Here is a 13,569-nt window from a genome sequence, read left to right as displayed (position 1 = left end):
TTTAACGTCTTGGAGCATTGGGGGTTGGTGGAGGTGCTTAGAAATGGCAGGACTGAGTGAGAATAGTTAGACGAGAGAGAGAGAGAAGGCAGAATAAATGGCCAACTGTAGATGATTGACCATCTGTAAGCGAAGGTAGGAAACGGAGAGATAGAATGAAAGAGAGCAGAAGTCAGAGAGAGAGAGGAAATAAGACAGAAAGGGCCTGGATTGGGCCAGAAGCAGGAAATGCTATACTCCAAGGTGCCAGTGAGGCAGAAGATGGGCAGAAGAGAAGGAGACACAAGAAGGAGGGAGGAGAAGGAGAGGACAGAGTGAGGAGGCAGGAGGGAGGACTTACGTGAAGGCGAAGGCCACCAGAGCACCACTAACCACTATAAAGTCAAGGATGTTCCACAAGTCCCGGAAATAAGAGCCCTGGTGCAAGACCAACCCCAGATCCACCATCTGACGGAGAGAAAGGAGAACATGGTTATGAAAAGAGGAGGAATTTAAAATGGGTGTGGCATGTGGCTTGAAGTGTGCAGTGACAGGTTTGTGATCCTCTTTTGGGGCGAGGTTTTCTCCGTACTCCTGTAAGAGGTTGTTGATGTGTGATGCTGAACGTTGCCTTACCTTAATGAGCATCTCAAATGTGAACACTCCCGTGAACACGTAGTCGAAATAACGCAGGACCTGCAGCAGAAGAAGAAGGGCACGATTCGAGGTTTGGCAACAGGATGTATTTTAGGATTATAAAGGAGAGATACTAAAAGAAAGTATGTTCAGACTTTGAATTTGAATTTCTGTGGACTTTCTCACATTGTTGCGAGGGGATTCAGGCCACACGGGGTCCTCAGCAGCCAGGGCGATGCTGCTCATAGCAATGACCAGCAGGATGCACATCTCAAAGTAACGCAGGGTGCAGATGTAGTGACACGCCCGCCGAAACCTGTGAGCAGAAAAAGACAAATCTGCATGTGTGAGTGTGTGCACATGCCAGTGTTATAACTTTATGTAGATCTATTCTCCTTCAACCACAAAAAAAACAAAACAATTTCTGGGTGTAGTCCTGCGTGGATTCATTTAATGTAGGTGAGTGTGTCCCCTCCCCCCCCACACTAACGGGTTGGTGGTGGACAGGATGAACATGGAGCTGAAGGGAGGCATGGGCCTGGGTCCTCCTTCTCCTCCCTTCTCATCGTCATCGTCGTCCTTATCCTCCTTCGCTGGCAGAGGCTCCGTGTTGGCGTTCTTATTAACTGGATTAAAGGGGGACAGAAAAAAAGTTTTAAAAAATCCTCTGAATTTTCAAAGATGAGGGTCTTATAAAGCATCCACAAAAATCAGCTCGCAAATTAATAAGCATTCATAATTTTCATAAATACTACAGAAAAAATTGCAAGTTTTGCTGTCTTCAACATTTCTCCATACTGTGAGTCAAGCATACTTTGATTGACATGTTACTAGCTCCGCCCCCCAAAACAAAGGCACATGTGACAATCAGTGTAGTGCGGCTTTGTATGTTTCAGTCGTCTGAGTCAGCTTCAAAGAAGGAGGCAAGGCCATGGAAGCAAAAAATGTGCGCGTTACAAAATGCTTTGTGGTACTCAGCAGTTTAGCATACACGTGCAACATTAGCTGAGATGCTTCTTTGTTCTTCTCTGTGGTGTTACCAAGTGCCATAAAATGACAGGGTTAAAACTTCCCACCACCCACTGCAAAAAAAGAGTTCATAAATGGCCAAAACTTTTCTCCTGAAGCCGAAAAAAAAGACACAGGCAGGGGCGAATTAAAACAACAATCTGCCCCTGGGTAGCACACCTCCTGAAATCTGAAAACTGCGGAGGAGGAGGAGGACACCAACGGAGAGGCTAAAGTAGAACGAGACCTAACCTGATTTTTTGCTTATTCACTTACTGCCCTGGGCCCTCTACAGATCTCAGGCCCCTGGTCTACATTAAAGTTTGGACTTCAATTATGAACATTTTAAGACATTTTAAACTATGTTCATAAAATACAGTATTACAAGTTAAATGTGGACTCTGTGTTTCCACTGGCTTGGAGAAAAGTTAAAGGAAGAAGAAATAATCTTACCCTGCAGTTTGGCATTTGTAGATGGAAATATTGGCATGTCTACAGCGGTGTAGTCTGGGTGGGGCAGCCTGATGACGCTGTTGGCACGGTGATGTGCGATGCTGCCGTAGCTGTCTAAGGTGACCAAGCTGCCGTGAGTGGCGCTGTTAGCGAGGTGGAGGGCCGACCCGAAGCCTGCAGGGGCCGCGGTGTGGTTGGGGACAGGAGGGTAACCTTCACCGGGCGGGGTGGAGCCGGAGACCAGCTTGGTGTTCATGAGGTTGTCCATGTCCTCGCTGTACTGGCTGTCCTGCCGGGTGAGGCTCTTTTGGATGGGCCGAGTGGTTGAGAGGTTAGGAACACTGCAGTCCCTGAAAAACAGAAGAAGAAGAGAGCGAAGTGATCAGATGAAATCAAAAAGAAAATTTGTGTAGAGTGAAAATTCGCATTTGCTGGATCTGCAGCCTCATTCCATAAACTTACTTCCTCCTGTGTGAGCACATCCTCTTCCCCTCGCCCTCTGTTTGGTTGCCATGGCGGCTTCTTCTTGTCCTCCTCTCGCCGCCGTCTCCAGCTGCCTCCTGCTCTCCTCCTTCTCCCCCTCCATCCACCCCTCGGCTCTTATGCCTCCCCGTTCTCGCGGCTCCTCCTGCGCCCTCCTCGCCTTCCTCTGCACTTTTTCGATGTGACCTGGGCTTCCTGTGTTCCGACTGCCCTCCTCCTCCTCTGTTGCCGCTCCGGGTGTGGTGATGGCGCCTGGCTGGCCTCTCCTCCGATCCCGGCCCGGGGATCACCGTAGCGTCCAGCCGGACATGAGAGGAGTGATGGTGGTGCTCTCCTTTGCGGCTCCGCCTGCTCTCTGTGGACTCCCCGCGCTCCATCGGAGGCCTGGCTGGACACGAGCCTCCTCCGCCGCCCCCGACTACTTGGCCGCCGTGTTCCTGGAGGCGCGTTTGTCTCTGGAGCTCGTCGGCGGGATGCTGCTGGCTGTAGAGGTCAGAACTGTTCGCTGTCGTCTTGTTAGTGTTGTTGTTGCGGTTCTCATGTGGGTCGACGACCAATGGTCGATCAAGGTGGGTCTTCATGTCCGGACGGACTTGACGTGCAAAGTTCACCTGCAAGGGGAGGATAGAGAGAGGGAGAAGAGAGCAGGATGAAGATTGGTAAGAGACAAAAGAAGGAGTTAAAAATGACAATTTAAGGGTTCCTAGCTGAGCAAAAATGGGCCCTTTTTTTTACAACTTTAGATTTAGCCTTATAAACTTTTTCCAGCCAGTAAAAAAGTAACTTCCAAGTAATCAGAAATAAACAAATAATAAAATAAATCATCATCATCATCTCTGCCATCACTTGTGTACACTGATAGCACAAGTCTAGTGGCCTTTGTTGCCTTGTCCTTTACATTGTTTTGCTCCTCCCTCCCTAGTCTTGCCTTCCAGCGGTCGTCGGTGTCCAGCTCATTGTACAGCGCCTCGCGGCTCGACACCAGAGTCTGCCTCCTCAGCTCCTTGGTGCGTTGCTCCCACACGGACTTATTGATCCCCTTATTGTTGTTCTTCTGCTGCTCCTTACTGCAAAGTGAAGCAGGGTGGAGAGAGACAGGACGGGATGATGGCATTAAAAGACACACTTAGAGACATGTTTCGCTTTGCAGTGAGTAACACAGAGAGCCATGAGAATGATGTGAAAACCAACACCAAAAAGTATAAAGTACATAAAAATAGCCAGGACATAAAGACACACTGGGGGGGCCACAGACATCAAAAGGGTCAATTGGCTGGACCTAAAGAACAAGGCAGCTCCACTAAACAAGGTTGTGGGTGTCTGCACGGCTTGCCAAAGCACCGGGCAGGGCAGCCCTACTTTGGTAAACCATGAGGAGACACAGACTAGAGGATACCAATGAGGCAAGTCAGAATTTGTTAAGATAACCTACTTTTAATCTTAACTTCCCAAACTGAAATATACCATCTACCTTAAAGGCTTTATATGTGATTTTTTGATCCAGCAGATGTCGCCCTTGAGCACCAGCATGAAACCAAAACAACTTGCGCTGCATTGTTGTGTTAGCATGCTAATGCTAGCGATCTTTATTATGCTCGTATCTTCACACTGCATGTAAATTTACCTGAAATGAGCGTGATCTAGAAACACAGTTAAGCAGTGAGTACAGTATGTTATTCTTCTTTTCTCTAGTCCCTCAATTAAACAACTTTTATACATGAGGGGAGGAGTCAGCCGGCCGTCCGGGCGATGTAAACAAACTGAAGATAGGACTCGGAAAACTCTGAAAGCATCACAGACAGTGGGACTCGGGTGTTACACCCATTGTAGACAGTCATGACTCACAGAGTTATTTTCAGAGGATAGACTTGATTTCTATTATAGTTAAGTGTGAAAAATCACATATAAAGCCTTTAAGAAGATACACAGTGTGTGGGAGTTTTTGATGAATTCATTACCCTCCTAAGCATCTGTCTTATGAAATAAAGGTCCTAAGTACTTCTCTCTTTCAAACTTAAGAATAAGAAGTTCAATGAGCAGGTGTAAAGCAGGAGAAAAAGCCAAAATAGCTCTACGAAATCCAAACAAAACTTCATTGAACTGATGTTAAAGTTGCCTTGATCCAATAAATATGTTGTTGCTAAGCTAGATTTTTGCTACTTTGTAAAAAAAAACCCAAATGCATTCAGTCAAATCTGAACTGCGAGGTGCAGGCAACAAAAAAAAACAAGTTGTTCAAAATAAGCCAACACAAAAGAAGAGAAGCCAGGTATGTCGTTAATCAGAAAAGAAAGGAACAAAGGGACAAGGAGAAGGAGGCTGCTCTAAAAACACGGAAGAAAGCAAGGGAATGGTTGAAAGTCAATAAACAGAAGGGAATCAGAAATGAATAAACAAATAAATAAATACCAGTCCAGAAAGGGGTCGGTAGCGTTGTGACACTCACTGTGTACTTTGTTGCTGAGGAGGGAAACAGCTGGTGAGTGAGATGGCACGAAAGAACAGAAGGAGGATTTCATTCCAAAATGGGCCAAAAAAAAAATTCTGCTAGCTATCCCTCAAAAAAAAAAAACGCTCACAAATCAAATTTAAAAAACGATGGTCTTTTGAAACCACTGAAGTTACAAAAAATATAAATAAATAATAATAATATAAATCGTGAAACGAAAAAAAAAAAAACAGAAGGAACGTCAAAATTTTTGTTCAGCATTTTGGAATGCAACCCTTTACACAAACAGGAAACACACAGACACACCCGTTCTCTCACCCGGTCACATATGCAGAAACATTGTATCTGTAAAAATCTGAAACAATCGCAGATTCTTCTCCTCTCAGCGCAGTCTCACATATTTCATCTTTCTTGCATCAGTCACTTCACTTTCCCCCCTGCATGACCAGCGCTGGTCCATCCTGATCACCCCTTTCATCTTTAACGATATCTCTCTCATGTCATTTGGTCTTCTTCTGTACCAAACCTTTAATCAAACATTGAACTTGAAATGTTTGTCGCTATCGTTTCACCTTCAATGAGTCTCCAGTTCTACAAAGTCTCCTCCTCTCTCCCTACTTCCCCCCTAGTGTTTTTTAACTTTATCTTTATGTTCTTTAGCAAATTCCTCCTCTTTTATATTCCTCTCACAATGACATGTAACACAACAAAAAGCATTTCCTCACTGTGAAAACTGTCCTGTGTGTCAACCTGACCTAACCTAACTAAAAATATGATTTATTCATACTGAAAGACTACTCCGAAGGGAAGTAGTTAGGGAAGCTTTTTAGGGAAAGCTAACTCAGATGAGGTTAAAACTTATGGATTTTTAAGTGCTCTACATATGTGTCGTCATTTTAAGAGATTTAGTGATCGTTTTATGCAGCTTTTTATGGCACTCTCCGTCCTAAAACAACCACAGCATATCTTCTCAAGAGATTCTTCATGCTCCACTGATGTCCCAAAGTTTAAAATCCCTGCTTGGAAATCTCCACTGGAAGTTTTTTTTCCATATTTCTGCTACAGAAAGGAGGGCTCACACTGATACAGTAGAAAGCAACGCACACTGCAGGCACACATCACTACAGTATGTAAAAAAAAATAAGTTGTATTTCTTTCAAACATCCTTTGTAATACATCAAGGTTCTGGTTTAGTATGCAACATTAGCTTTAAGCTACATAAACACACACGGGCCTGATTCACTAAGACTGGATTGTGCCCACTAATTGTGCATCATTTGCTCCCGCTATCTGCTCATTCTTAAGGTCTAATTCACAAGGCAAATACTAAATAATAATATGATATTAAGGCAAAAACAGACCCAAAAAGTATAAAAATGTACACATGGATAATCAGGGCTGGTGTTTGTGGATCAGTTACTTTTTGCAGAGAGATTTTGCACAGAAAAAAGGGAATTTTCCTTTAAATGACTTCATATTGGCTCATTTAAATACATGCAAACAACACCGGCGCACTGAGACACTGTTTGCTCTTTAGCGCAGGTATGGGTGCGTTTAACCCTTTGTGGGGTTTTGTGAATGTCTTTTTGACTCGTTTTAAAAAGGTTTAGCTGGTGGAAAAGCTGTGCAGTCTTTTGTGAATCAGGCCTTTGGTCTTCTCTCTATCTCTCTCTCGCTCTCTCTCTCTCTCTCTCTCTCGCTCTCTCGCTCATACACACACACACAGACACACACAGATACATGTGCATTGTTTAATGATACATAATTGACATTATTGGGTTCCTGAATAAAGTAAAGTTAACTGAGACACGGAAACGAATGCTCACAGACCAGTGAAGTACAGAACACACAACATATTCAGTAACAACAAACAGATTCACAAAACCATGAGCTTGTTAGGAGCTCTGATACTTCTGTGTGTGTGTGTGTGTGTGTGTGTGTGTGTGTGTGTGTGTGTGTGTGTGTAATAATATGTGTGTGATATGAAGTGGACAGAGGCTGATGTATCAAAGCGCTAAAGGTCAGACCTGTGTGTTGTGTGTGTGGTGTTTCTGAGCACACTCTGGCCCCCCTGCTGTTCCTTTTTAGGGACAGACCACAGCGAGGTATGCATGTGTGTGTGTGTGTGTGTGTGTGTGTGTGTGTGTGTGTGTGTGTGTGTGTGTGTGTGTGTGTGTGTGTGTGTGTGTGTGTGTGTGTGTGTGTGTGTGTGTGTGTCTGTGTGTCTGTGTGGAGAGTGTGTGAACTTTAGCAGGAGTGAAAGGATCAACCCCTGTGTGTATACAGAGAGAAGAGATCAAAGACTCGGACTCTCCTGACCGGAGGAGGGCTCGCCCAGATCAATCCAACACTGGCTTGTGTGTGTGTGTGTGTGTGTGTGTGTGTGTGTGTGTGTGTGTTTAAATATACACAGTAGAATAGGACAAAGATACATCAGAATAGTACAAAAGTTAAGCTTGAGCTATGAATGTAAACACTGGATGAACTCCTTTCCATGCAGTTAAATATTATTTATATAATGATGAAGCATATGAGTTGTGAAACTAAATGTTTGTATATAACCTCTGTTATGAGAATTGACCCTTTGTCAAGCCCCGCCCTCCTTGGTTACTGTTACTAGGTTAGACAAAAACCTCATCGCCGGGCTCCGCCCCCTTTTGAGACAATTCCGTCGAGATTTGACGGACTTTAATTGATCTAACTGGACAGCCCAACAACGGTTGCTATGGGAGGGAGCTCTCTGACTGGTGAATCAACAAAGGGTCAATTGAGTGAAGAAACATGGCGCTGATACTTACGCCTCTGTTACACCTCACGTTCAAACACATGTCAACGTGTAACATATGGCGGCGGAATAGCGGGGGGGGGAAGGTGTTATGCCCCTGAGCCGCTATTGGAGGTAGTAACAGAGGCCGAATGGGGGGATGACTGCGCCATGTGCAATGTCGGAGCTGGTGAGGTGGAACAGCGCTGTGTGTGTGTGTGTGTGCACGTCTGAGTGTGTGTGTGTGTGTGAAGCTGCCACCGTGTGCCTCTAGTTTCTCTCGCACTTCTTGGGCGTTCACAAAATGGGACATCAACATTACTCTATTACAGATGCAATTTGTAAGGAGAAGGCGTAATGAAGTTGAAACTTCGTTAAGGTCTTGTTGAGGAATCACAATCTGAAAAAAGGGCTCGGGATATTTTTTACCTTCCAGATTTCCTCATACAACCTTCCCATATCTAAAGTATTCTGGTGCCAATTAAACATCCTTACTTGAATTTATATTTCATTTTCTTTTGACTCAATGTTATTTATCTTAAAATACTTTTCTTTTTAGGTTTTTCCTACAGCGTATCGTTTTATCTATTATCGTTTTAAAACGTGATGATTCTACAACCTCTGTCGTTTTTTTAACTAGGAATTTGAAACATTTGGTCAGAATTTGCAGCAGTGACAAAACAGTTCAGGCCAGTGTGGTACCAAACTAAAGCAGCGTGCTTTAGGTTTGTATCTGCCTGTGTCAGGACACTTTGCCTTCTCCAAGCGGCTGAATGAGTGTCTTGTGCCAAGATGTTTCTTAAAATGGTGTGGAAATGTTTTGAAATGGGTATGAAATGAAATGAAAGTGCAGATACTCACGCTGCAATGGAGAGGTTTGCAGCGGACAGCGGGCTGACTTCGGCCACCTCCTTGGCCTTCTGCAGGGCAATCTTCTGACTGGCAGCCTCCTCTTCCTCCTGTTCGTCCTGCAGACCGACAGAGAGAAGGAGAAGGAAGGAAATCAAAAAACAATGAAAGAGCGAGACGGGAAAGATGCAAATGAGGGTAAAGTGAATATAAGAAAAAAAATCCCCCCTAAGGAGCATAACTCTTTTTGAGAATTTAGACAAGAAATTGGACTGAGATTTTGAGTTAAAAATGGACTGGACTGTACCTTGGTCAGCTCCTGTGCATTAGCCAAATTGTCCACAGCGATGGCCAAGAACACATTCAGCAGAGTGTCTGAACACGGAGTTAAAGGAGATCCAGCATGTAGGAGCTGTAAAAGTCTAATGAGTTGGCTAGAACACTTGGTTAACTTTAATCTTGGAAGATTGAAATGTTGGAGGGATGACAAAACAACCAAGGTCATTCAAATATGAGCCATAACTCAGATAAACTAACAGTATCGGTATCTAACATCTACATTTAAAGGAGCAATAAATATCTGTGACACCTAGTGTTTAAAATGGGTACTGCAGTCTAAATTAAAAACATTGTAGAGAGCTGTCTCTCCCCCCTCCTCTCTAGAGTCGATGCTCACTCAGGTCACCATGTGGTGGACACTGAATCTTCAGTGTTTATCCAGCTCTGCATGGGTCTGTAAACCTTTCTGTGTTCTAACCTCTCTCCATTTTTCAAAAGCATCTCCAATATTGATCCTAGTTTGAGCACGTTTCTGCTCGTGGAGCTTATTAGAAACATGCAGAGGCTTTTTAGGTCGGGTACAATCACTTCTATCTGAACCACTTCTCTTGCCCGCTTCCATCGCTGCAACACCTTTTGGTTTGACCTGATAACTGCTCTCATATCTGGCAAACCGAGGGGCATCCAAAACGGCCGTGTGGGGAGTAGCCTTAAAGGTCCCATATTTTGCTTTTTCTGGTTTTATATGCTCTTTAGTGTGTTTTCCAAGAGTCCTGTGCATGTTTAGGCACATCTATTTGCAAAAATTCAAAGTCCGCGGAAACGCGGCTTCTCCTACGTCCTCCTGTTAGCTGTAGCATTAGCTGCATGTAACGCTCGGTTCTAGCCCCCCTCGATAAAAAATTGTCAGTGTGACGTCTTGTCAGTGTGATATCACTGATCTAAGCCCATTGGCTCGTTGTGGCAAGCCCAGCAGCTCATGTTGCACGCCCATTAACTTCTGTGGCACGGCCACGATATGCTGTAGCCTGCGGTAGCACAGTAGTGCTAAGGTGCTAATGTTTTTGCTCCCCGGCCCTCGGAGCCAGAGTGGCTGAGCGACGGACCAATTACAGCAGAGCCGACAGGCTGACCAATCAGATCAGACTTGGCACACGTGGGGACTCTGAACGTGGGCACTTCAGAGCCTTAGAGAGAGAGTCAGAAGTGAGCCGGTGCATGGAGCGGCAGTACATGAAAACAGACACTTTTTCCGAACTTTAGCTATTGTGAACATACTTTAGTAGGTACATAGATTAAATATACGAACCCCAAAAAGGGCATAATATGGGCTCTTTAAAAGTGCCTACCTTCTCTGGTCCAAACAAATCCAGAGCATTCAGGACCAGAATCTAAAGTTAGAAGGAGGGTTCTTTATCACTTCACTCACTACACATCTTACATGTTGCTCCTTTAAACTTCCTGCAAAAGTCTTTATTTTAAGTATTTGTGTGAATGTTTTGTGTATTGCGTTTCAGTTGCCAAGGGATACAGTTGCCGAAGAGTGTGAGTACGATGAAGAAGACAGAGAAGGCCATGCCCTTGTTGACTCCGCCCTGAGATTTGATGCCGTCGTACATCACCATGTTCCAGTCCTCACCCGTCAGGATCTAACACACAAACACACATTAAAGTGTTCAGACGAGGTCAGACTCTACTCCAGGACATGTAGGGATTTGATGATGTTTGTACATAGAGGGTACAAATAAACACACTAAAGGCTTTGGTCAAACACACACACACCTGAAACATGGTGAGCCTTAACAAGATAACATGTTTGACTAATGACATTTAAGAATTCAAAAGGACATGTTTTATCACTTCCTCATGTGCAAATCCTCTTTAGTCTTTTAATCGGTGACTCCTAATCCAGCACTCCTCTTCTTCTCCCAGAATCTACCCCCCACCCCCCTCCACCAGTCTCCCTCCCTCCCTCTTTACATCATGTCCTCTGCTCACCTGGAACACTGTCATTATTGCTGCCGGGAAGGTATCAAAGTTGGTCGGAGGAGTGCCTTTTTCAAAATTAAACCTGGCAGGGGGAAACAAATCGAATGAGAGAGGCAGACAGGGAAAAAAAGAGAAGAGAGAAAATCATTACTTAAAAAAAAAAAATGACAAAAAAAAAAAAAAAATGACTTAGCCAAGCGGGCAATTAACAGAAACCAATCTCTTTGTGGAAAATCAAATGAGGACTATTAGAAAGGAAAGGAGAGAGAGGTAAAGGAACACTGACTGTCCTCCGAAGAGCTGCATGCCCAACAGGGCAAAGACGACGATGAAGAGGAAGAGCAGGAAGAGCAAGCTGATGATGGACTTCATGGAGTTGAGCAGAGAGACGACGAGGTTACGCAAAGATGCCCAGTACCTGATAGAAGAAGACACAAAGTGTGTTTTAAACAATGTCTCTTTAATCAAGAGAAATAATACGAGACGTCGCAAACAGAAGACTCACTTTGTCACTTTGAAGATCCTCAATAACCTGAGAGCTCTGAGCACACTGATGCCAAACGATGTGCCCGGCTGGATGATGGACCACAGCACCTCAAATATACTCCCACATATCACCTACAACACACAAAAAGCACGTGCATGCATCAGTTTCCATTTTGGCAGATATCTTAGATTCATTATTAGTCTCTAGATGAAAAATGCTTATTAGTTGAATTCACGATTAGTCATTTTTACTCTTTAGAGTTTTAGACATCGACGACATCTCGAACCTTTTAGTCTCATTTTAGTCAATATATTACTGCACCATCAACACTTTCAGTCCTTTAACTTCAAAGAGATGAAACTACGATAAACTATAAATAGTAGTAGTAAATTCACATTTTTTACTTCTACCCCTGGTTTACATTTTAGCACAGAAGAGCTGCAGATTTAACCTATCAAACTCCTTTTTACACTTTCTTACAAAGAGCCTTGGCCTTCTACGGTTACTAATAATGTGACATCATGCATGCTAACGTTAGCTCGTTAATGCTCGTCAGCTCGTGCAGACACACTTGCCTCACTCTTGCCCGTATTTTAACAAACAGAATAGATGCTCAGTGGGGGAAAATAAAGTGAATTCTGGATGTCCGACAGTGCAGCATTGTTAGCAAAAAGAAAGTGGGCCTATGTGTTTTTATTATCAAATATCTATTTTTAGCACGTCGTCTTTTTGTCGTCGTCGTTAAAAAAAAGATAGTTGGTGAACATTTTCCGTCATATTTTTTGTAAAAAAAATTAACGCTGACATGCATTTGATTATTTTTCATGCTGAGCAAACAATTCAGCAAAGGAAGGCAAGTTTTTTTTGTTGTTGCATGTGCGTGAATTCTGACACTATGCTACAGTCTGTCACATGTGTGCACAGGTGTGAACTGTATTTTTGCACTTGTTGAGATTTCTCTTGCGATGTGTGTGGAGAGTGTCTCTGAGTGCTGCTGTGGGACTCACAATGCAGTCGAAGCAGTTGAAGGAGGAGTTGAGGTAGGCCTGCTTGCCCAGGCCGTACATCTTCACCATCATCTCCGTCAAGAATATCCCCAGGAAGATGAACTCAGCAAAATCTACATCGAGGGAGGAAGACGAGGACAGAGGAGGAGGATAAGCTCAAAAAGTGAGAGAAGACCCATCAATCACCTGCAAAGTATCCACCCACCCATCCATTCATCCATCCCCCCACCCACCTATCCATCAATCCCTCCTGAATGTCTGTAAAGAGAGGCAGTGCTTTATTAATGCACATCTGTAAGTGTGCTTCTAAAAAAAGAAAACAGTTCTTTGTAGTTTGAATTAAAGGTGTAATTTAAAATAAGCAGAGACATGTTTTCACTCATCCTCAGGACTCGACGTCTCGCTGTGTTGCTTTGTTGCCATGGTTACACCATTTCAATAAAGGATAAAATAGTAAACCAACATTTTTTTCTTATTTAATTTCACTTCATCCCATATGTGAGTGTCTGTAAACAAAACACACAACAAAGCAGAGACTCTGTTTAAAGACGACACTGCATGTTTATCTGTGCTGCTGTAAAATAGTTGGGTCAGCTCTTTTCGTGGATTTAGTCACATTTACTTAAGAATTTGCTCACCCACTCCCTCCCAGTAATCTGCGATGAGAGTATTTGTGCATTCGTGGAGGTAATCCGCACACGTTCGCTCTAAATAGGCCTGTTTCTCTCTCTCTCTCTCTCTCTCTCTCTCCTCCTCCTACTCACATAGAAAATCTGAAAGTGGATCCGGCTGGTCGTAGTGCACCGACGCCACACACATCGTGTTGAGTCCCACCAAGCACAGCACAGTCCAGTAGAAGGCCTGGGACTTCACCACGTGCCGGATTAAGAAGCGGAGCCGGCGCTCCCGCCGCTTGAAGGTCGATCCTTCCAGCTTGGAGCTCTTCAGGCTGGCACGAGCGAACGGCGAGCCTGGAGACACATTGTGCATTACTATCATTACAAACAGAATGTCACTGGATTGGCACAGTAATGTTCAACGTTCTGTTCGTCCTCAGCTTCATGATCAATGCAACTAAGATCAGTCGAATCAAAATGATGCACTTCAGCAGCATCGTGACAAACAGATGCATAAATAATCACGCGTACAGTCAGTAACATGGCAAGTCAAGTGTGGGGGATAAACG

The 13,569-nt window shown here is 44.0% G+C and overlaps 1 protein-coding gene across 8 annotated transcripts in view; it reads right to left on the bottom strand.

Annotated features, from left to right (window-relative positions):
- The window catches only part of cacna1aa (calcium channel, voltage-dependent, P/Q type, alpha 1A subunit, a), a 67,844-nt gene that overhangs the window by 38,495 nt on the left and 15,780 nt on the right, over positions 1-13,569 (bottom strand). For 7 of the 8 annotated variants that reach the window (XM_061065251.1, XM_061065250.1, XM_061065243.1 and 4 more), the window contains exons 10-25: positions 13,148-13,354; positions 12,384-12,496; positions 11,395-11,507; positions 11,176-11,307; positions 10,899-10,971; positions 10,432-10,549; positions 8,929-8,996; positions 8,634-8,740; positions 4,969-5,019; positions 3,458-3,626; positions 2,539-3,170; positions 2,077-2,426; positions 1,106-1,241; positions 802-931; positions 616-675; positions 341-447 (exon numbers count right to left, since the gene is read on the bottom strand). In XM_061065251.1, the coding sequence (XP_060921234.1) occupies positions 341-447; positions 616-675; positions 802-931; positions 1,106-1,241; positions 2,077-2,426; positions 2,539-3,170; positions 3,458-3,626; positions 4,969-5,019; positions 8,634-8,740; positions 8,929-8,996; positions 10,432-10,549; positions 10,899-10,971; positions 11,176-11,307; positions 11,395-11,507; positions 12,384-12,496; positions 13,148-13,354 (2,566 nt within the window). The remainder of the gene's footprint in view (positions 1-340; positions 448-615; positions 676-801; positions 932-1,105; positions 1,242-2,076; positions 2,427-2,538; positions 3,171-3,457; positions 3,627-4,968; positions 5,020-8,633; positions 8,741-8,928; positions 8,997-10,431; positions 10,550-10,898; positions 10,972-11,175; positions 11,308-11,394; positions 11,508-12,383; positions 12,497-13,147; positions 13,355-13,569) is intronic. The other variant, XM_061065249.1, reaches the window with a different exon arrangement.

The sequence above is a fragment of the Labrus mixtus genome, chromosome 20 (genome assembly GCF_963584025.1).
Source record: "Labrus mixtus chromosome 20, fLabMix1.1, whole genome shotgun sequence".
In the NCBI taxonomy this organism is placed as follows: domain Eukaryota; kingdom Metazoa; phylum Chordata; class Actinopteri; order Labriformes; family Labridae; genus Labrus; species Labrus mixtus.
This window is presented reverse-complemented; position numbering and strand designations above follow the sequence as displayed.